At 40.8% G+C, this 24,211-nt stretch overlaps 1 protein-coding gene across 1 annotated transcript in view; it reads right to left on the bottom strand.

The window, feature by feature from the left end:
• Positions 1-6,732: 6,732 nt before the first annotated feature.
• CAP2 (cyclase associated actin cytoskeleton regulatory protein 2) overlaps positions 6,733-24,211 on the bottom strand; it is a 139,203-nt gene continuing 121,724 nt past the window's right edge. Inside the window, exons 8-13 of the mRNA XM_040249316.1 lie at positions 22,016-22,205; positions 19,853-20,028; positions 18,242-18,365; positions 18,062-18,144; positions 13,090-13,230; positions 6,733-8,543 (exon numbers count right to left, since the gene is read on the bottom strand). Coding sequence (XP_040105250.1) covers positions 8,433-8,543; positions 13,090-13,230; positions 18,062-18,144; positions 18,242-18,365; positions 19,853-20,028; positions 22,016-22,205 — 825 coding nt within the window. The 3' untranslated portion in view covers positions 6,733-8,432. The remainder of the gene's footprint in view (positions 8,544-13,089; positions 13,231-18,061; positions 18,145-18,241; positions 18,366-19,852; positions 20,029-22,015; positions 22,206-24,211) is intronic.

The following is a 24,211-nucleotide window of genomic DNA, read 5'->3' as shown; positions in this document are numbered from 1 at the left end:
AAGTAGGGTGACTATGATGTAAGGGAGGAAAGAAGCCAGAAAGAGAGAGCCCCGGTGAGATGTTGGAAAGTGTTAGGATATACAGAAGGGTCAAGAAAGGGGGCTGAGTTTGGTTTTCATACAGTCAGCAATGGAACACTGTTATGAAACACAAAGAAAAATATTTATAAACTATTGAGTGTTGATACATCATGATGTACATGAAAATCATTGATTTGCCTCTGTCTGCACGACTGAGCGACTTCACTTTCACTTTTCACTTTCATGCATGGGAGAAGGAAATGGCAACCCACTCCAGCATTCTTGCCTGGAGAATCCCAGGGACAGTGGAGCTGTCGTCTATGGGGTCGCACAGAGTCGGACACGACTAAAGTGAATTAGCAGCAGCAGGAGCTGCTGCTGCTCCTTTATTTATTAACACTGGAAGCAACCAACCCAAGGGGAAAAACCATGGAAGTTTTGACCACCAGATCAATTTAGCCCTCATCTCACTAACTCAGATTCTTCCCTTGAAATTTCCCCCTTGACCTTTCACACCTCCTGCCAAACTTCTTCCTGAGTTCCCTCCACAGCACCATTATTACTTTTTTTACATGGTTTTTCTTATCTTCATGATAAAGTGGGATTCCCCCTGAAGGCCAATTTGGAGTCATAACATGTAGGACATTAACTGAAACGGCATATCAGCTTCATTTAATGCCACCTCTGTTCTTGGCCCCCATCATTCTTTTTAAAGAATGAAAAATTCCATAATTCTGCTGGTTTCTTCTCCATTTTCCCCGTTATCAGAGAGTTTGTTGATCTGTACACTCTTCTAAATTTAATATCCTGGCTCATTTGACCTCATTTGCTAACCATGATAACATACGTGCTTTTTATATAGTAGGCTGCCCCACCTCCACTCTGTCAGCTTTGTGCATAAATAGGCCATACCATATTTTTACCTATCAGACTGGGAACATCACAAAGACTGATGGTACCGAGTGTTGACGAGATATGGAAAAACAGATTCACTCATAGTTTGTGGAAGTGTAAGATTTCACAACTTTTTAAAAGGACAATTTGGCAGTATTCATTAACATTAAAAAGAACTAGACTAGTGACTCATTAATCCCCCTTTTAGAAATCTACCTTATAGAAATATAAGCATTAGGGTACAAAGATGCAAGTCAAGCATATTTCCTGTAGGATTATTTATAATACTAAAACAATAAAAAAATGAGCTAGTCATCAAAATTAAAAGATTAGAAAGCAGAATGATAGTATAACTTGTCAACAAATCCAATAACTAGTTTTCAGAAAAGAAAATAATACATAAAATTCTGGCAATGCTAATTAAGAAAAAAGAAGATATTACAACTAAAACATTATTAAAAGGTATACGTTTTGAATATGTCTTTAAAATTATTGGATGTTTAGTAATCACTAAGAACTATGAGAAATTTAATAATCAAGTGCTCATGTTTAGTCCGATAAATTCAAACAATAATAAGAATAGAAAGAGTGAAGATTTTTTTTCCTCTAACCCCATACTCCAAAGATAGCCTTTCTATATTTTTCTCTGTTATAATGATGATGAAAATAATATTGACTAAAACATCTATAATATCTACTATGTGGTATACATATATTTAATTTATATGCAGAGTACATCATGAGAAATGCTGGGCTGGAGGAAGCACAAGCTGGAATCAAGATTGCCGGGAGAAATATCAATAACCGCAGGTATGCAGATGACACCACCCTTATGGCAGAAAGTGAAGAAGAACTAAAGAGCCTCTTGATGAAAGCAAAAGAGGAGAGTGAAAAAGTTGGCTTAAAGCTCAACATTCATAAAACTAAGATGGGGAAACAGTAGAAATAGTGTCAGACTTTATTTTTGGGGGCTCCAAAATCACTGCAGATGGTGACTGCAGCCATGAAATTAAAAGATGCTTACTCCTTGGAAGGAAAGTTATGACCAACCCAGACAGCATATTAAAAAGCAGAGACATTACTTTGCCAATAAAGGTACATCTAGTCAAAGCTATGGTTTTTCCAGTGGTCATGTACGGATGTGAGAGTTGGACTATAAAGAAAGCTGAGTGCAGAAGAATTGATGCTTTTGAACTGTGGTGTTGAAGACTCTTGAGAGTCCCTTGGACTGCAAGGAGATCCAACCAGTCCATCCTAAAGGAGATCAGTCCTGGGTGTTCATTGGAAGGACTGATGTTGAAGCTGAAACTCCAATACTTTGGCCACCTGGTGCAAAGAGCTGACTCATTGGAAAAGACCCTGATGCTGGGAAAGATTGAGGGCAGGAGGAGAAGGGGACGACAGAGGATGAGATGGTTGGATGGCATCACTGACTCAATGGACCCGAGTTTGGATAAACTCCGGGAGTTGGTGATGAACAGGGAGGCCTGGTGTCCTGTGGTTCATGGGGTCGCAAAGACTCGGACATGACTGAGTGACTGAACTGAACTGAACTGATACATATATTAATTCATTTACTCCCAAAAACAACCCAAAGGGAAGGTAAATACTATTATCATCATGTCGCTACATTAAAGATAAACAAACCAAAGTGTAGAGAAGTTAAGCTATTTTTTTCCTCAAAATCATACAGCCAGTAAATGATAAAACTAGGATCCATACTCTCAACCACTAACCCATACTAAATTGACTCATTGGAAAAGACCCTGATGCTGGGAAAGATTGAGGGCAGGAGGAGAAGGGGGGGCGGCAGGGGATGAGATGGTTGCATGGGACATGAGTCTGAGCAAACTGTGGGAGATAGTGAAGGACAGGGAAGCCTGGCGGGCTGCAGTCTATGTGGTTGCAAAGAGTTGGACACAACTTAAGAGACTGAACGGTAACAACAATACTAAATTGTCTCTCATCCAATATATACTTACATACTTTTATGTACAAGTGTAGGGTTTCCCAGGAGGCACAGTGGTAAAGAATCCACCTGGCAATGCAGGAGACACAAGAGACTTGAGTTCAAACCCTGGGGGGGGAAGATTCCCCCGGAGAAGGAAATGAAAACTCACTCCAGTATTCTTACCTGGGAAATCCCAAGGACAGAGGAGCCTGGTGGGCTTCAGTCCATGGCATCACAAAGAGTCAGATATGACTGAGCACACTTATGCAAATACAGTTCTTTTAATTGATATATATTTTAATAAAAATATTCTTACAATATTTTTCCGATATATGCTCATTTTATTTAATGTATTCTGTACACCTTTCAAATTCTTAACAGGTATTTCTAATGACCGAATCAGTAAAAACATGGGCTTCCTTGGCTGGCATATTAATTTTGGTAGGTTAATGTTCTCTGATAAATAAATCCAACTATGTAATAGCTTAAGCACAAGTTAAGTTTATCTCCCATGCAATTGCTTAAAGCAGGTCAGTGAGTGGCTGTCTTCCATATTGTGATTCAAGGACCCAGGCTCCTTCTAACTGGTATTCTTGCATAACAGAAGCATATTAATATCTGCATGATTAAGACTGGTTGCCACATTCAGGATATGACTGGTAGAAGGGAAATGGAAGATGAGAAAATATACGCTCTTCAAAGATGAAGTCCTGAAGTGGGATTTGCGTTACTTAATACTCACATTCCCTCAAGGAGCATCTATTCTCACGGCCATCAGACTGCAGTGGAGACTGAGAAATGTAGCCTAGTAAGGAAAGAAGGATAGATTGTGGTGGACGACTAGGTGACTCTGACACAGTTTTGTTGTGTATTTGTTTAATTATATTTTAAAAACATTTTGACACACTGATCTCATATTAAAAGAATCACGTCTTTAAAGGTGTCACAGGTATTTGTCAAGGGGGCACATCTCTGGTTAGTGGCAGATTCAGAATGAAAATTGTATTTTCTGGTTCCATGCCAAAGCTCTAATTAGTGCAACATTTACTTTTTGTGAAGAGTTAATGAAGCTTGAACTTTTTTCCCCCCTGAAGATAAGCTTTATTGGCAATATGTCTGTCTAGTAGATGTCGAAGAGAGACTTATTTCTGTAAACTATACAGTATGGAATTAATTTGAGAAAATAGTTGTCTAGCCAGTTGGTAGAAACAGCCTGCAGAACGTAGACCATATTGCTGGTGTAATTATTTTAGATGCTAACAAAGGAACATTTTGATAACTCTCTAGAGAACCAGATTTTAATTGTTAATCTTAGGACATCACCCCCTGAATTCCACATCGAGTGAATGGGCTTATATTAACATTCTTCTTAAAGGCTTCAGATAATTACATGTGACCCATGAATGAGCATATAGTAAAGTAGTGACCCCTTATTTAGTCAGATAATTTGCATGGGTAATTTGGATACCTGAGGTTTTCAAATACTATTTCTTTCCCAATAGGGCATATACAATTGCTTTCTTTTTGCTTAAGTTTGTCAGATAAATATAAAAATCTGTTTTGATTTGCCATTACACTTAGAGCTAAAAAAGCGAGATTCATAATGGTGGAGGAAACTCCTGGTTATTTTATCCAACTTTTCTCTATCTCAGGATATGGGAAATATAATACATATATATATATATATATAAAACAACCCCTTTAAATATATTTCCATAAACTTGTATCATTTTCCTGAAGATATATATTGTACATGGCTCTTGTAAAATATTTCTCTGGACCTCTATATATCTTTTATAATGCTATAGGACAATGTCTTCAAATATCCATAAAGGATTATAGATTTTATCATGCTTGATTGCAGAAGGTAATCACTGCCCCAGAACTGACTGTCTGCATGTAACGAACTCTGATCTTTTCTCTATAGCTTTAAAGTTAAAGAGGAATGTTGGCGGTATGCAGGGCAGGTTACTGGGGAATGCGGGCCATTAGCTCACCCCTGCTAGGGATGTGTGCCATTCATTATGTGTGGGCATGACTATGCCCCACAGAGAGCATGAGCGAGAAAGTACAGTCTTCCCAAACGAATCTCACTCTTACCAAATAAATCTATAGAACTGTTGTTCATGTAAAGATTTCCTATTGTACGTTTAGTGACTTAGGAGCTGAAATGAGTCTGTAGAGTTATTATTTAAAATAACAAAAAAGTTTAAATGTATGTCTTCTGATTAGCTTCCAAGATGAAATACTGACACTATGGGAAATTACTAATTGAATTTTAATTAAAAAACCCTTGTGATATTGGTGAATGAGACTTAATAATTAGTATCATGGCTAAGTAAGCATTGTCGATGATGTGTTTCATCTGGATCTTCATGTCAGCAAGAGATATCTTTTTTTTTTAAAACTATGATGATCCTAAAAAACAAGATATTAAATTAAAAGTGGACTTAGAACCCAAATATCCAAAGTTGTAGTTTTAGGCAAAAATTATCTTTAAATATAAATACCTTGTTCTGGAGGGAAACCTGGAAAAAGTTCTCTACCACTAAGCAAACAGTCCTTCATTCGTTACCTATTCTGTGCCAAGTTACTAAACAGCACAGGAATAAAAAATCATTTGGAGAAATATGGATGAATTATTGAGGGCTAATCTGAGTTGGTTTACTTTTCACTTGTAACATAGATATAAGCTTCATCACACACAGAAACATTAAAATAGTTAAACTTGCAAAAGAAATCTGTGAAAGACTATAAAATCAACTTGTCTCGGTTAAGGCAATTAAAGCCTTTAAAATTATATCTGTATATCAAATGGTACAGAGAGTGCCAATGGTTTAAAATAATTCTTTGGAAATGAACATGTTTCATAAAAGTCATTTTTAAATATATTTTACTTCTGAAATGATCCTTAAAGATTTGGTATGAGACACAATGAAAAGACTCCAAATCCATATTCAACCGTCTATTCTCCACTTCCAATTAAACATCACAAAGATGCACTGGGTTAAACATGGTCGGGACTGAACCATGGTTTTCTCTAGCTCATGGTTCTCTTTCAGTGTCTCCTATCACAGGAAATGGATGATTTTACATCTATGATGAAAGGTATGCAGAGACCGTGACTGAAACTAGAAATGCAGATGAGGAAAAGACGGTATGTGTGGGCAACATGCATTCATTTTATCATGTTGAGTGGAGTTGGGACAGGCAGACTGAAATACTCTCAGAGAGTATTTGACTCTGGAGGAGTCATCTACATAGATAGAGGTGATAGATGAAGTTAAGGGAGATGGCTGAGCCCTTGAGAGGAAGGGGAAGATAAAAGGGACAAGAGTCTGGGAAGTGTATTGTGTATCACCAAATCAAAGGACGTTTAATGAGAAAAGAGCAGCATCAAGAATCTCAGGGCTTCCCTGGTGGCTCAGTGGTAAAGAGTCTGCCTGCCAATGCAGGAGACACAGGTTCAATCCCTGACCCAGGAAGATCCCACATGCCGGGGGGCAACATATGCCCATATGCCACAACTACTGAGCCCACGTGCACACCTTCTGAAGCATGTGCACTCTAGAGCCTGTGCTCAGAAAGAAGAGAAGCCACCACAATGAGAAGCCTGTGCAATGTAACTGGAGAGTAGCCGCTGCTCAAAAGCCCATGGAACAATGGAGACCCAGCACAGCTAAAACTAAATAAAAAAAATCACTGGGAAAAACATTCTCAGTGGATGAGAAATGAGATAAAGCCACTAAAGTTAATGACCTTTGAGAGTTCCTTCTCATGGACAGAGGAGCCTGGGGGGAAACAGTCCCTGGGGTCGCAAAAGAGTTGAACACGACTTAGCGACTCAAGAACAACAAACTACAATATGAAAAACAGGTAAGCAATGAGGATTTATTGTATAGGCTAGGGAATTATAGTCAATATTTTGTAATAATCTGTAATGGAATATAATCTGCAAAAAATATAACTGAATCACTACGCTGTACACCTGAAATGAATGCAATAGTGCAAATCAACTATACTTCAATTAAAAAAAAAACTTGATTCTAAAATTTTCTGACAGTCCTTCCTACTACATTTGGCTTTATCTGATGTTTAGAAGAAGCTGTTCTTCAGAGAAGCTGATGGCATGCTGGATAAATTCTCTAATTCAACTAGAAAGACTCAGCTCTCTTTACCAAAGCTGACATATGAGCAAAGGGCAAATCAAAGAAGAAAAAAATTTTAACACCCTGAATTCATCACAGTATTTAAACAATTAGAATTTTACTTTATTTCAGAATAAGTTTACTGTTGAAAAAAAGATATTTACTAAAGCCACAACATTATTCATTTGGACAAAAACTTTTATAGCAAAACTGTGGTACACGAGCATTAGTAATTTGAGTACTATATGGTTATAGAAGATATTTAAAAAACAGAAATGATGTATTCCAAAGGCTGTAATAGGCACAATATATATGCTTGTATAGGGTCTGCAAGCATTATACTAGAATTCACTACAAGTGATCCAAGAAGTTGCAGGCTTTCAGCATTAGGTACTAAAAAGATAAAAAGGATTATCAGAGTTACTTTTCTATGGAAAAAGCATGTACTATCAATAAGACAAAACAGGAGCAGCGAGCCAAGCCAACAAACAATTCTTTAGATTTTAGAAGTTGTAATATAACTATGGCTTTTTTATTTTCATTTTTGAGACTGGTTAGCAAGTCTGGCAAGTGGAAAAGAAGAAAGTCTATAATAAAACGTTAAAGACACCACTTACAAGGCATCTGATATTTCACAGGTTCAAAACTGGAAAACAACCACTGAGCTTGATCCTAGAGCAAAATTCTGAGGTATTAGCAGAAAACAAAACAAAACAAAAACACCCTGCTTCTTCCTATCAATGTTTTTGCATAAAAATCTTTATACAGAGAAGTAAAAGTTTCCCAAGTGACATGGCAGAAAAATATTTAAGATGAATTATTAGAGTTTACTTTAGGTTTTTGGTAACTGTAAAGAATACAGGTCTTTTCAAGGACCAAGAAACTGGATATGGTTCTTAGTATGGAACTTTATATTTTTAAAACAAATATGTATTCAGGCTGGCAGTGTATTCATGCTGATAAAGGTGGTAAAAATAAGAAAACAGAAATCGTACCTTTTTAGAGCATACTACTACTATATATAAGGAAATTGTCTAAAAGATAAAAATGTACATCTTAAATTCTCAAAGGTTTTATTTTTCAACTAGCAATTAAAACATAAGCGTAAAAGTGAGTCATGCAGTACCCCTAACTCTCAGCTACTGTGAAAATGATATGAGGGGAACAGAATTCTCTCTTTTTTTCCCTTAAAATATGTAATGCTCACAAGTCATCATGTGGAACTCAAATCACACACAAAGGCAAATCATGAAGAAATGCTGAATATTTCAAAAGCCCTCAGAGGTGTGCCAGAAATGATGCTGTTTCTACAGCACAGAATTGTTGGAGGCCAAAACTAAGCAGTAGGTGCTACCGCAACTTCTAGGTCCTTAATGCTGCTGCTTTTGTTTTTCTTTTTTTCATGTTGGGGTGGGGATTCAGGTCAGGGGCTTTGGTGGTCTCTCGGAAACCATGATTTCTGTAGGTTCAGTGATTAGCTTGGCTCCATCCCAGGCTGTCTTGAACTGTTCAGGAACAGGAAATTCTCTCTGGAAAAAAAGCGATAAAAACAAGATTATTTAAACCAAGGCTCTGCAAATGGATGGATGGCTGATTAGTGTCATGCTCAGTCACTCAGGTGTGTCTGACTCTACAACCCCATGGACTATAGCCCGCCAGTCCATGGGACTGTTCTTCTGTTCATGGGATTTCCCAGGCCAGAATACTGGACTAGGTTGCCATTTGCTTCTCCAGGCAATGTTCCTGGCCCAAGGATCAAACCTGCATTGGCAAGAGACACCAGGGAAGCCCTGTTACATGATGGACAAAGACATTTTAGAGAACCCAAACCTGCATGGTCATACGACAGCTCCGTGACTGCCTGCCAGCATCCTCATTAATGCCAGAACTTACTAAGAACCAGGTGTTCTGTGGAACACCAGGTATGAGTGAACTCAAGTTAATCTACAAGAACGCTGCTGCTGCTGCTGCTAAGTCGCTTCAGTCGTGTCCGACTCTGTACGACCCCACAGACGGCAGCCCACCAGGCTCCGCCGTCCCTGGGATTCTCCAGGCAAGAACACTGGAGTCGGTTGCCATTTCCTTTTCCAATGCATGAAAGGAAAAGTGAAAGTGAAGTCACTCAGTCGTGTCCGACTCTTAGCAACCTCATGGACTGCAGCCTACTAGGCTCCTCCGTTCATGGGATTTTCCAGGTGAGAGTACTGGAGTGGGCTGCCATTGCCTTCTCTGACAAGAAACACTAAGAACTAGATATTATTGAAATGCCACCTACAGGAAACAGAGGCCTGAGAGGTCAAGCCTGAGCAGCCAGAGTTCAAACCTTAGACATCCTCTCTTACCCATGACTCTGCACCAGACTCAAACATGCACAGCCATCAGCTGGTGACCTTGTTGAAAGGTAGACTCTGATTCAGTAGATCACACACAGGATGACAGTCTATGTTTTCAACAAGTCCCCAGGGGATGCTGAGGTTGCTGGTCCCCAGTCACACTGATAAGGGCTTTGTCCCAGTGTTATGTCTATCTACTCTTTGATGAAATATAAAAATGTGCTGCAAGTTGCATATACATTTCTTATACATCCTGCTTTCCTACTCTTTCCATTGGGCAACACACGCACACATGCCACCCAGATACACTACACACCATATCCTCCCCCCTCCCTCACACACTCACACATACACAAAGAAAACTGCAGAATAGGGAATTCCCTGGTAGTCCAGTGGTTAGGGGGCTTCCCAGGTGGCGCTAAGTGGTAAAGAACCTGCCAATGGAGGAGACATAAGAGACACAGGTTCAATCCCTAGGTATGGAAGATCCCCTGGAGGAGGGCATGGCAACCCACTCCAGTATTCGTGCCTGGAGAATTCCATGGACAGAGGAGCCTGGTGGGCTACAGTCCATAGGCTCGCAGAGTTGGACATGACTGAAGCGAATTAGCATGCCAGTGGTTAGGATTCTGGGCTTCCATTGCAGGGGGTGCTGGTTCAACCCCTGGTTGGTGAACTAAGATCCCTCAAGCTTCATGAGCCATAAAAACCATATGATTTTTTTAAAAAGCATTAAAAATTGTAGACGAGACAAAATAAAATTAGCTTGGGGTCTCTCCTTTTCGTAGAGAGTGAGTCCCCAGTCGTTACAGAAGAGAGCAGAAAAGGAAGGTGAGGAGCAGTCTCCTTGCTTCTGGTTTTGTGGCCTCTCTGGACTTCCTGTACAAACCACAGTTTGAAGGGCTGGTGCTCATCTGTTGGTGAGATGTGCTGTTTCAGTGGAAAACACACATGGACACAATAGCTTCCTTGATGTAGGATCCAGCTGTTTCTTTTGTAAGAAGCTATTTATTTACTTTAAAGGGAAAAGCCCTTTCTGTCATGATCGGTGAATTCTCGAGCGAAATTTGGAATGGAGTCTTTTCTTTTTCTTTTTTGGCTGCTCTCCTTGGACATGAATTTGAGCAAACTCTGGGAGATAGTGAAGGACAGGGAAGCCTGGTGTGCTCGCAGTTCATGGGGTGGCAAAGAGTCATTCACGACTTAGCGACTCAACAACAATTGCTTGGTTTGTGGCATCTTAGTTCCCTGGCCAGGGATGGAAAGTGGACCCATGGCAGTGAAAGCACCGAGTCTTAACCACTGGACCACCAGGGAATTCCCTGCAATGGAGTCTTACTGTGAAGCAAAGAAGCTACAGTCTGAATGTGTGTGTGTGTGCATGCACACGCGTGTGCGTGTGGGCATGTGTGTGTGTGTGTGTCCAACACCCCTTCTGGGGCTCTTCATGAGTAAACCAGGCTTGGTGTTTGTCCTTAAGCACCAAGCCAGGTGGAGAATGCTCCAGAGTGAAGGTGCCTCTTTGATCGTAACTGTACTACAGCTGTTGCCGATCTTTCTGGGCAGTGCCGTGATAGCAAAGGGATGACAGATCTTCTCTGGGAGACCGATTTCTTTCAGATGAGTCATCCCCACCATCCACTCCCAGATCACCATGCCCACGGCAGGACCTCTCTATTGCTCCCTTCTACCTCCAACAGGAAAACGCACTGAGGGCCCATTCACTGAGGGCACAGATCATCCACCTGTTGGGGGGAGATTACATTCTCAGCATGAAAGCTTAGGTTTTGAGCTCTCCTCATCCTTTAGGTCACCGGATCTCAATCTTGGCTCCACCCTGGAATCACCAAGGAAGCTTTAACCAAGACAGATGTCAGGGTACCACTTCCAGGGGTTCTAGTTTAAGTAGTCTGAAGTGTTCATGCAAACCCTCACAGCTTTTCTTAGCAGATCCAGTTCCCCTGCAGCTGAGCCTTCTGCTTCGATAGCTGCAAAGGGCAGGAGTCTCTCTAACTTTTGGCTTCCTTCTTCTGAAGCTGCTCTGTATTGGCTTCAGCTCTTCAGTAGCTTCTTCAGGTGGAGAGCCCAAGACGAGATGCTTTCTAGCTCAGGGGTAGGCAGTCTGAACACCTCATGTAGCATGGCCCAGTGCTTGCAGTTTTGCTTTTCAGACTTAAAGAATGAATTCTGGGCAGCAGTATGTGGTTTGCACCTGAAAAGCGCTTACTGAAAACATGGCAGCAATCTCACTGTCCACTTAAAGACATTAACCCAAGCACTGACTGCTGTGTAGACCACCAGTGACTGACCTACAGGCTGATGGGGTTGTGGGGGCTTCCCTTTCAAAGGTGTGCCTGGCTAAGTTATGTTTTAGCCCATACTTCCCTGGTTCACTGTACAGTTAGAACCAGAGGGAATGATCTCTGGATTTATTTCTCTTTCAAGAAGCAAAGACTAGTAGGAAGAAATATTAATAACTTGCTACCAAATTGGCAACAACAAGCAAGTCCACCACGTTGTGTGACACAAAAAGTGTATTTGTTTATACTTCCTTTTCAATGTGAGACTATGTGCTTGCATCTTTTAGAAACGGCTTTGCTGAGGAGAAGAGACAAAGAAAATACCTGGTAGCTTTGGTGAGTGTTTCTCAGAAGGCCACTGGATGGGCTGATAGCATCAGAATCATCTGGGATATATTAAACCACGGATTCCTGGACCCCATTGCAAGCCTCCTGATTCTAACCTCTGGGTGCAAAGTTTGGGACCTGGTATTTTCATCATGTTTCCCAGCTGATGTTTTTTTTTTTTGTACTGTGCCATGTGGCAAGTGGAATCTTAGTTCCCTGACCAAGGATCGACCTACCTTGGAAGCACTGTGTCTTAACCACTCAACAGCCAGAGAAATCCTTAGCTGGTTCTCATGCTGGGTTTGAGAACCACTGTACAAATAGGTTCAGTTATTATTACCTCCTTTCCCTCTGCTTGCCCCCAAAGCATTTCTCCTTCTTTCCTTTTGCCTCCACCACGTGTCAGGTCCTCAGTCGTGTCTGACTCTTTGTGACCCTGTGGACTGTAGCCCGCCAGGCTCCTCTGTCCATGGAATTCTCCAGGCAAGAATACTGGAGTGGGTTGCCATTCCCTTCTCCAGGAGGTCTTCCCGACCCAGGGATGGAACCCAGGTTTCCTGTATCGTAGGCAGATTCTTTACCATCTGAGCCACCAGGAAGCCCATGCCCCCATCATACCAAAGGAAAACAATCAATCCTAGTAAAATGAGCTCAGCCACCTGGTCTCCTATTTGATGATGATGAAGATGCGTTAGTCGCTCAGTCGTGTCTGACTCTTTGAGGCCCCCATGGATTGTGGCTCACCAGGCTCCTCTGTCCATGGGATTCTCCAGGCAAGAGTATGGGAGTGAGTTGCCATTTCCTTCTCCAGGGGATCTTCCCGACGCAGGGATTGAGCCCAGGTCTCCTGCACTGCAGGCAGATTCTTACCTTCTGAGCCACAAGGGCCCTTACTGTTTGATGAAAGCTAGGCCATTAAGGTAATTATTAGGAAACCGCTTTGAGAACCACAAATCCAGGACTGGGCACAGTCAAGAAACTAACAGGAGAGCCGAATTGTGAAAGGCCATTCTCTTGAGTTCCTTTCTTAACTGCAAATTGTTGGTAGGTGACTAACCAGTCTCTAAGAATGTGAATCATGAAAACTTCTTTACAGTCTTCTAAAAGGTACTTACATAATCACCATCCTGAGGGATAAGTATATTCATTTCAGATGACTTGGCACTCACAATCTCACAGTCTAACGCATCTTCACTGAGGTATATGTGGCAGCCTTCTGTCTTATTAATGGAAATTGTTGGCACTTTTCCCATTACCTGAAATAGAAAAAAAAGTCTAGGGCCAAAGCAAATAAATAGAAATTCCAATATCCCCAAATAAGTACAGTCCACGGGCCTAAGCAAGCGTTAGGAATAGCTAGGTCAGGGCTGGGGAGGCTGGTTGACGACAGTGTCTCCAAGGTGAATTAGTAGGTGTCATTTGGGGACAGAATGAAAGGACCACACACAAGAGGATTCTCAAACCTCAGGGTCTCTTTCCTGACACAAAACAAAGGGACTAATTTGAAAGCAGCAGCTAAATGTTCAGAAGACGTTTCACAACCCTAACAGTGGAAATGAAGCATATATTTGATTTCATGATATAAGAAACAAGATGCTTTTGCTTTTATGTGCTTAAAATTTTAGTTTTGACACATCTCTAGGAAACTTGGATGCACGCATGAATACTGTCCTTTAAGAGTAAATTATTCTGTAAACGAGTAGATTTTTTCCTCAATCTAAGTAAGAATAAGTAAAAATCACTACAATTCTTCTCACATAAGTCCTTTGCTAGATAAAAATCACATTGGCTGAATGCGGAGCTTAAATGAGATAATGAGTGTCTAGGTATTTTGAAATGTATTCATTTCAGGAGCCCAAACTGGAGACTTGGTTCAGGCCACTCATTGTATGGGTAAATAGTATCATACACAAGAGAAGGCGGTTCTTTGTATTATTACAAATATCAAGTGCTATAAAAATTCTGATCAGTTTAAAATTTCTTTTTTACAGCCCTGTTTTCAGACACAGCCCCCCCCAACCCCCCGCCCCCAAATCTCTACAGGGACAGACTGTTCCCCCAACGACCATATTACAACTCTATAATTTTCCTTCTTGTAATGGTAACTGGAGCGATAAAAACATCTCCTCTTTCACTCTGAAGAAAAGACTGGGTTGCAAATTAAAGAGCAAGGCTTGTGATGGTGCAGGTGCTGTAAAGAATTCCTCGGGGGAGCCTAGCAGGGCACCACACTGCTCTGTTTTCTCCTCTCCCCGTAGAAACTGGACACTGAGTTGGAACTGAGCCACAGCGAGGGGAAAAAAAAAAGCAGAGGTAGTTTAAGGTCAGCTAAGCAACAAGGCTTTGCCATAAATTAAATAAAATAATACCTATATCTATATATCAAGAATGTGTCAGCAGTAATGTTTTGACAATTTCTAGATTTATTTTGTGATGATGGAGAGCATTTCCATACTGCCCAGAACTGTATGAATACCTGGCAAGCAAAGGGAAACACAAGTAATTTGTCAGTGTGTCTTAGGCAATTCGTTTATGAGACAGAGCGGGGTCTCATGAGGATAGCACAGTATGCAGAGACATTTTAGTTTTGTTTATGTATCACTGTATTACCTTACAAATGCTAGAACATCTATGAAAAATCTGAGAAACAGTACAATTAAAAAAAAAATAGTCCTGATAGGATAAGAACTGTCATTTCCACAGCATTTTAGTCAGTATTTCCTTAGAGCAAATTACATACAATATATGCCTTTTATCCCTTGTAGTCTGTAAACATTTTGAGAACAGAGATTGGTTCTTACCAGGAGAACTGGGCTAACAAGTAGCTTCTCTGTTGAGTGACAGGTGATATGTGACCTTGCCCAGGCCAATGCTGTAACATTTAATGCATATATTTGTATTAACTTTCTTTTTCTTCAATTTATTTTTCTATAAAAATTTTTAAAATTTCCACATAATAGCTTGGTCTCTTCTCTCTCGCACAATTTGTACGATTTTTTTCTGGGATAGTTTGCCAAAAAAACAGCATCACTGAACTAAACCACATGAATCCATGTCCTTTTCTTCCTTTCAATCTTTTAAAATTAATTAATGTGGCTGTGCCGGGTCTTAGTTGTGGCATTCAGGATCTTTCTGAAACAGTTATTTATTGATTGTTTTTACCGTGCTGGGTCTTCGCTGCTGTTCTCACGCTTTCTCTAGTTGCAGCGAGCTGGCGCTGCTCTCTGGCTGTGGTGCTCAGGCTTCTCGCTGTGGTGGCTTCACTTGCTGCAGAGCACGGGCTCTAGAATGCGTGAACTTCAGCAGCTGCAGCAGTTGTGGGTCCTGGTCTCTAGAACACAGGTTCCTCAAAAGTTCTGGCACATGGACTCAGGGGCGTCTCTGAATGTTGTATCTTTGAACCCATGTCTCTTGCATTAGCAGGCAGATTCCTCACCACTAAGCCACCATGGAAGCCTGGGCATTCAGGATCTTTAATTGCATCATGTGAGTTCTTGGTTGCAGCATGTGAGATCTAGTTTCCTGACCAGGGATAGAATCTGGGCCCCCCGAATTGGGAGCAGAGTCTTAGCCACTGGACCACCAGGGAAATCCCCTTGGAATCTTTTAAACAGCATTATGGAAGTAAAATGTGCAAACATAAAATTCACCTGCTTTAAGTGTACAGTTTAATGGTACTCAGTAAATTCGTGTAACCATCACTTCAATTCAGTTTTAGAATATTTCCTTCATCCCTCAAATATCCCCAATGCCCATTTATAGTCAATTTGTCCTCATCGCCAGGCAGCCTGCACTAATCTGCTTTCTGTCTTCATTGTGTCCAGGCCCTTTTAAAATAGTTTATTAAATGTTTTAAATAGGTAATGAAATTCACTTGGTTTGAACATCCAGAAGTTTGAGAAGTGTTCAGTAAAATGTCTCTCTCTTGTTTCTGAGCCAGGCTGCCAAGTTTCTATCCCTCTTGGACAGATAACCATGATTCATCCTTCCAGATTATTTTAAGGCTCATAGCCTTGAAAAAACTAGGATATATTTCAAACATGGGCGCACACAAAGAATAATAAAACAAATATGTGTGTGAGTATATATATATATATATATGTCTGTTAAAAAGCTTTATCAGATTTTAACTTTTTAGCTTATTTGCCTTATTTGTAGGGCTGTAATCTTATACTATAGTTGAAATCCCCTCTATACCATCCACCATCTCCCTGTCCTCCCTTCTTCCCTCCACAGACTTAACTACTCTTCTGAATTTTGTGTTTACAGTTCACAGCAGGTTTGTCTCCTGAGCTGAACTCAAGACTGCATTAGTATATTTCACATGTGCATATTGTCTTGCATGTTTTTGATCTTTATATAAAGGGACACATTATACAGTGCCTGTTGTTCTGTAATTTGCCTTTATCACTCAAGGTTGCTTTTGAGATTTCCCTGTTTTTAAACATGTAAGTGTATTCAATTATTTTAACTACTGTACAGTATTCTATTAGGTAGATTTATTTGTTCATTTACCAGCTGTTGGACATTTAAATTGTTCTGGGTTTTATTGCCATTATGAATAATACTGCAATAAACAGTTTTACACGTCTCATCAGCATATGTATTGGAGCTTTTTAGGTGCACACACCCAAGAGTGAAATTGGTCAGTTACAGGCTATGACTGTCTTTGACTTTATTAGATGGTGCCAATTTCTCTGCACGGTGAGTGTAATAGCTTTGCTCTTTTAACACTGATGTATCAGGATTCTTGTAACAACTTTTATACCAGGAGACTTTTTAACATATAGGCAGTCGTCAAATTGCACAGTTCCGATAGGCATGAATTTCAGCTCACAAGCCCTTTGCAAAGTAAGCACAGCCTGAGTCCAACACTGGCGAGTGTAAGGGGACATGCCCAGTTCATCTGCATTTCTTCTATTAGGCAGGTTATGTGTATTTTCATGTATTTATCAAACACTTCAGTTTTTCCTCCTCTGAATTGCCTTAATATTCTTTGCCCATTTTTCTTTTGGGTTGTTAGTCTTCTTCTATTTGATTTGTGTTAACTTTATAAATTCTGGTTATAAATCCTTTTAGGTAATCTGCATTGCAAGTATCTTTCTTCAATCCATGCCTTGTCTTTTAGCTTTGCATCTGATGTCTTCTGTTGAACATATATATTTTAATGAAGTTAAATTCATTTGTCCTTTTCTTCTATATTTTTTTCTCAAAGTTTAAAAGTATTTCTTTTCACAATTAGGACTTCACTTTTCATGTACAGTATGAGGTAGAGATTAGATATTCTTTCTTTACATGGAGGGTCCTAAAATATATCTCCATGTACGTGCCAACTATTAACTGTACTGCTCCAGTTAAAAGAGGCAGTGGTGAAAAGCCTATAAAGCCAAAGAGAACCATCTATAGAACTGGAAGCCAAGTCTAACAAATATTATCAGGAAACATCAGATAATCAGGGGTGATTAACAATATGAAAAGGGTATAATCAAAGACAGTAGTCACAGCTGGCCAAAGTAAGAAGTCATTTAGCTTTGGGCATATTATAAAATCCCATTTGGCTAAATTAAAATTGCTTAAACAGTGCAGATTTTCTTCTGTTTTGCAAATTCAATTCCAATTCTACTTTCCAGGTTGTTTTGCTGATAATCTCATTGACTCTTCAGAAAAACTTTATCCAGAATCGTTTTTTCTCCTGAAGGAAAAACATCCTCTTTGGCAGGGTACTATTATGCAAAGTAAATCTCTTACTATTTCGGTTCATTCATTAGTCGATTCATTCCAATCACTCACTCAATCAAACATTTACTGAACACCTACTGTGTGCCAGTATTATGCAAATTTCTGGAGCTGTAAAGATTAATTAGCTGTTCCTGAAATAGAAGTGGTAAACTTGTAATTGCTGTGCAAAACAGGGTGGGTTATAAGAGGGTGAAAAGGGGGAAATAACACTGTCTGAGAAGTAAGAAAGGGCTTCAGAGAGGAGGTGAAGACAGAGCTTTAAGAGTTTTCTAATTGGACATGGAGGGCCTCTTGTAAACAGAAGGGGTGGTCTGGTGGTGGCTGGGCAAGGTTGAAAGGACCACTTACCTGCATTTGAATGTCCTTGGAGTTGATCACTTCCACGATGCCCACCACATTGTCAAACACCAGGCCAAACTTCTTACAGTTGTCTAGGAAAACAAAAACAAAACAAAATCCTAAATACAGACAGCATATTTATGCAAAGCAATTTATCATAATGAGTACAGATCCATAGTTCTGCCCTACCAATTATAATGGAATTTATTTTCCCTTTTATCTGCAGAGTAGACTTGCCGCACTTGAAAACGTAAGCCACCTGTCTCAGTTCAGTCTCTGAAATCACAAGGTCATTCCTGTCCTCTTGGTATTCCTAAAATTAAAACACAGGCAAATACTAAATATAAGGACAGACAGATAAATGAAGTCCACTGCAAACTGAAATTACTGTGGAGCATTCACCAATTAGAGCTTCTCAGTATGTTCTTTCTTTAGGAACCTTTTTCTTACAGACTAAACCACAGGACTTCCTTTGTCTCTGTGATGTTGGGAATGGTTACTTGGAAGGCGGGGAGTCCAGGGTCCTTTGTGAACAGTCAGGCGTCAGGCACCAGGGCTAGTGGGTAGGGGCTGGACCAGGGATGTGAGAGCTTTTGGTTAAGTCCGGATGCTGAGTCTGGAGTTGATACTGTAGCAATATCTGCAAATAGGAGTTGGGTTAATAGACTAGCAATGGTCCAAGTCCCAGTGTATTCTCAGACCACAACAACCTTTCTGGGGACTTTGTTCCTCCACCTTTAGGGAAGCCCCCTGGATTGGCAGGGTTTCCCTGATGGCTCACATAATGAATCCACTTGCAATATAGAAGACCTGGGTTCAATCCCTGGGTTGGGAAGATCTCCTGGAGAAGGGAATGGCTATCCACTTAAGCATTCTTGCTTGGAGAATTCCTTCCATGGGCTGCAATCCATGGGGCTGCAAAGAGTCCGACACGACTGAGTAACTAACATTTTCACACTGGATTGACAGGGGGTACCAGCTTCCATCCACATACAAAGTGTCCTGTCCTGCTCAGACAACGGTGAAAGGGGTGGGTGACTCAGTAGGTTATATCAGCGCCTTGGTCAGTGGAACGGAATGAAACATCCTACAGTGGATCCTACAGTAGATGGGGCACAGATTACAAGTCCACTGACAGAGGAGTCAGATTCATAGAGACAGAAAGTAGAAAGGTGGTTGCCAGGGGCTGAAGAGGGGGGAAGTGGAGAATTACTGTTGATGGTGTACAGAGCTTCAGTTCTAACAGATGAAAAGAGTTCTGTGGATGGACAGTGGTGATGGCCGCACAGCAGTCTGATGGTACTTAATGCCACTGAACTGTACACGTCAAGGTTAAGATGGTAAATTTTGTGTTATGTGTACTTTACCACAGTTTAAAGAATAATTTTGAAGAAGTTGAAGAAAAAAAAAATGCATGAGAATAATGAAAACCAAAAAACCCTATGGAAGCATTCAGAAAGGCCCTGGTTTCTATTCTAGCCAGTGACTTGTGTCTCTGTCTTTTCACTTAGAAATTCTTAGTGCTACTGCTAAGTCGCTTCAGTCATGTACGACTCTGTGACCCCATGGACTGTAGTCCGCCAGGCTCCTCTGTCCATGGGATTCTTCAGGCAAGAATACAGGAGTGAGTTGCCATGCCTTCCTCCAAGGGATCTTTTCAACTCAGGGATCAAACCTGTGTCTCTTACACTGCCTGCATTGGCAAGCAGGTTCTTTATTACTAGCACCACCTGGGAAGCCTTTAGTCATTGCTCCTTTCATTAGAGTATATCAGGAATAAAGTTAAAGGGCTTCACTCACCACTCTCCATTTCTTCCCTTCCAGCTCTAACACAGGAGCATGTTTCTTAGGAGGATGAGACTGGGGAGACTTGGGGCCTGGAGTGTGGCTTTTTGTAGGAGATGGAGATTGTCCTCCATGAGCCCGTAGGTTGGGATTCTTGTATGTCTTCTGGTCATCTGTAACATGCCGGAGTCCTGGGAAGGTAAAACAGAGATACATTTCTTTACACCATATGCAAAGGGAAACATCCCTGACTTTTTGGATGAACATGATGTAAATGGCCTAAGAATTTTTGGTAATGCTATTTTAGCAGTTGAGTGTTTTCTCAAGGTTAGTATGCAGAGTCTGAGACCTGCAAATGTTTAGAGTTGATATAAGCACTGTTAAGTAGTTTTTAATTGGAGGAACTTCTTTTTGAAGGAGATAAGATGATAGATAAAATTATGCAAAAAGCTACCTCACCAGAAAGAATTCTATGATTTACTTCTGTTGTGGCCAAATCATTCCCTAGATATAGTCTAAAAAGTTAGGGCATTTCAGCAAACATAGGTCAGAACTGATTTAACAGTTATAAGTTCATTCTCTTCCTTTACAGATGAGGGGACAATGCAGCCAGCTGGAGCCAGAACTGTTCAATTTTTCGGTCCTTGGCTCCCAGCCCAGCGCATAAGAACACTTATATCATAATTCCTATTGCTCATACAAAACAAAAATATATTTGCATAAGATTTTTGGCAACATGACTTTATTCAGTTCAGTTCAGTCGCTCAGTTGTGTCCGATTCTTTGCAACCCCACGAACGCCAGGCCTCCCTGTCCATCACCAACTCCCGTAGTTTATCCAAACTCATGTGCATTGAGTGGGTGATGCCATCCAACCATCTCATCCTCTGTCGTCCCCTTCTCCTCCTGCCCTCAATCTTTCCCAGCATCAGGGTCTTTTCAAATGAGTCAGCTCTTCGCCTCAGGTGCCCAAATATTGGAGTTTCAACTTCAACATCAGTCCTTCCAATGAACACCCAGGGCTGATCTCCTTTAGGATGGACAATTGAATCTCCTTGCAGTCCAAGAGACTCTCAAGAGTCTTCTCCAACAACACAATTCAAAAGCATCAATTCTACGGCGCTCAGCTTTCTTTATAGTCCAACTCTCACATCCATACATGACCACTGGAAAAACCATAGCTTGTTGACAAAGTAATGTCTCTGTTTTTTAATATGCTGTCTAGGTTGGTCATAACTTTCCTTCCAAGGAGTAAGTGTCTTTTAATTTCATGGCTGCAATCACCATCCGCAGTGATTTTGGAGCCCCCCAAAATAAAAGTCTGTCACCATTTCCACTGTTTCCCCATCTATTTCCCATGAAGTGATGGGACTGGATGCCATGATCTTTGTTTTCTGAATGTTGAGCTTTAAGCCAACTTTTTCACTCTCCTCTTTCACTTTCATCAAGAGGCTCTTTAGTTTCTCTTCACTTTCTGCCATAAGGGTGGTGTCATCTGCATATCTGAGGTTATTGAGATTTCTCCTGGCAATCTTGATTCCAGCTTGTGCTTCTTCCAGCCCAGCGTTTCTTATGATGTACTCTGCATATAAGTTAAATAAGCAGAGTGACAATATACAGCCTTGACGCACTCCTTTTCCTATTTGGAAGCAGTCTGTTGTTCCATGTCCGGTTTTAACTGTTGCTTCCTGACCTGCATATAGGTTTCTCAAGAGGCAGGTCAGGTGGTCTGGTATTCCCATCTCTTTCAGAATTTTCCACAGTTTATTGTGATCCACACAGTCAAAGTCTTTGGCATAGTCAATAATGACTTTATTAAGTGTATGATTTAAAAAAAGTAACCATTCACTGTGAAGACAAAGGTAGTTCAATGATATAATTCTTTGACAAGCCCATACACTGCTTGAGGACAGAGGTTCTAAATACTTGATCTTGATGCCTTGGTTGGAGCTGGTGTTGGAGTATCAGGGGCTGAAATAGTGATACAGTGCTTTGGTCAACTTGAAACTAGAATCCCTTGAGTTCTTTTTGGTCCACCCAGAAGCCCACTGAGCCCATCTTCTCATAGTTCCCCGTATACTGGAGACTAAAATGGAATGATGTATCCATCACTGTGGGCTCCAGGGGATCTGTGTGCCTGGAGCCAGAGGGAGACAGCCTCAAGGCCTGGTTTTCTCACCTTTCGTAATTGCCTCCCCTTGGTTAAGTTGTGCAAATAAAGCTGAGCGTGAAGGAGAGGACGCTTCTTTCATGCCCTCACTCTCAAAAAGCAGAGGTGGCCCTGGAGGAGGCGGGGGAGGCGGGGGTGGAGGAAGGCCAGGCCCAAGGGAGAGGACAGACAATGCTGATGCAGTTGATGCGACCGGACCCTGCGGGAGAGAGAAGATGGAAAGCACGTTACTGAAATGATGCCCTTGCTGAGAACTGAGATTCTGCCAGCATCACTGAGAACCTGTGGTCAGTGAGAGGTTAGGGTTCGAGATTCACAGAGGGCACCTAGGAATACACCTGTGCATCATGGGTCTGTTTCTGAAGACCTGGGACCAAGTCGGGGTTTGTCTTGGGAACATAGAGCATGATGTAGAAACTGCATGTACAGGAGCTTGCCAGCTCAGCTCAGTTCAGTGCTCAGTAGTGTCCCACTCTGCGACCCCTTGGACTACAGCATGCCAGGGTTCCCTGTCCATCACCAACTTCTGGAGCTTGCTCAAACTCATGTCCATCCAGTTGGTGATGCCATCCAACCATCTCATCCTCTCCTCCTGCCTTCAATCTTCCCCAGCATCAGGAAAACAAAGCCACAGGTTCATGTCCAAAGCTCGGGGATATGAGTGAAACTGGGCTTTGGCCAATTGATAATCACAAGAAACAAGTGGAGCAACTGATAAGAGGATTCTTTTGGGGACACGGGAATTGCAACCATCCAACGAGAGAGAGGGAGGTGAAAACGTTTCAGTGGCTAGCTTTTTGAGCAGCTAAAAAAAAGAAATGCTGAAACATTCTCCAGGACTTGTTTTTCAAGCATGCAAGCCTCAAACTGAACCCCAAGCGAGGATAACATATGATCGGCACGTCTGTCAAACACGCAGGTGATGAGGGCCTGGGACCCTTCTGATGATTTGGTTCGTCTAATGCTAACTGTTCGTAAACCAGAGAAAACTGTATTTTTGCCTGATCAAGGCTCATGCTTTCTCTTTTCTCTGCTATGTAAAGTTTGATCTTTGTTTTCAATATGAAGTTCTAACAAATTCAGATGTCACTAAAAGGTGATTGATAGAAAATAGAGGGATTTGTCTCAATGTTTTGAGAGGACCCCATAGACAAAGTTGTCACAGAGTTTAAAACTAGTAGGACAGAAGCACACATATACTATAACCTTGTGTTATATCCCATTTTATTTTTAAACCTGGAGAAAAGCTGTATGCCTATGATAAAGAATGATAAGTTAGTTCAATGAAAAGATCAGAAACTTTAAAAATTGAGAGTGATGAAAATGTGGTTGAGGCTTATATTAAAATGTTTTCAATACCAAATACAATACGTAAAACATCAACATAACTGTTAAATATTAACAAAGACAGCAGATCCTTATTTTCATAAACATGGCAGTATTACAAAGTGTCAATATCAGGAACTTTTTACCTGTGGTAGTTTTCAGTTGAAAAATCTACACTCTTTTCGAAGTACTTATATAATCCCTATTAAGTGTAGAATTATCCTGAAAATATGAGATTCTTCTCTTATTGAGAATGAATATCTTTAAAACTGAGTAGGCTGGGAGTTCTCATCTTTTGAAACTGTAATTTGTGATTTTTTTGTTTGTTTATCAGGAAGAACAGTCTGACTCCATTGGGATTCTTGAATCAAGTAGAAAATAACTGCACAGTTCTTGAGACAGACCAATTTTTTTTCAGTATCTTAAACATTCCCTATTTTGTTACTGGGGTGAAATTTGAGAATTTGCTCTCAATCATAAACAGCATAAAATACAAGTTTTGCACATCTAACACTATTCCAGTCCTCGGTTCCAGGCACTCAGAGCCACAACGTATTACTTTTACTCATAAGCACATCATAACTCAGCCAGGCCCCTCCCCCACATCTGAAACACTGCAGCTTTAAAGATCTCCTATTTTGTGGAAAGGGGAGACTGGCTTCTAAATCTTAGAACGACTTGCTCTCAGAATTCACAGTCTCTCTCCAAGAGCCATTAAAGGACACTGAAACCAATTAAGCCACATATTCAGCGTCTTGGAACTATGATGCATTCGGATGGCTGACCTGGGAACACCAAACAAAGGATTTACTGCAACAAATGTTGACTATAAAAGCCAAAAAAATAAAGAGAACTCAGGACCAGTTGAAACTCTGACTT

Source organism: Oryx dammah, unplaced genomic scaffold (assembly GCF_014754425.2).
Source record: "Oryx dammah isolate SB20612 unplaced genomic scaffold, SCBI_Odam_1.1 HiC_scaffold_11, whole genome shotgun sequence".
Classification (NCBI taxonomy): domain Eukaryota; kingdom Metazoa; phylum Chordata; class Mammalia; order Artiodactyla; family Bovidae; genus Oryx; species Oryx dammah.
The sequence above is the reverse complement of the archived record's forward strand: the minus strand, read 5'-3'. Positions and strand labels throughout refer to the sequence as shown.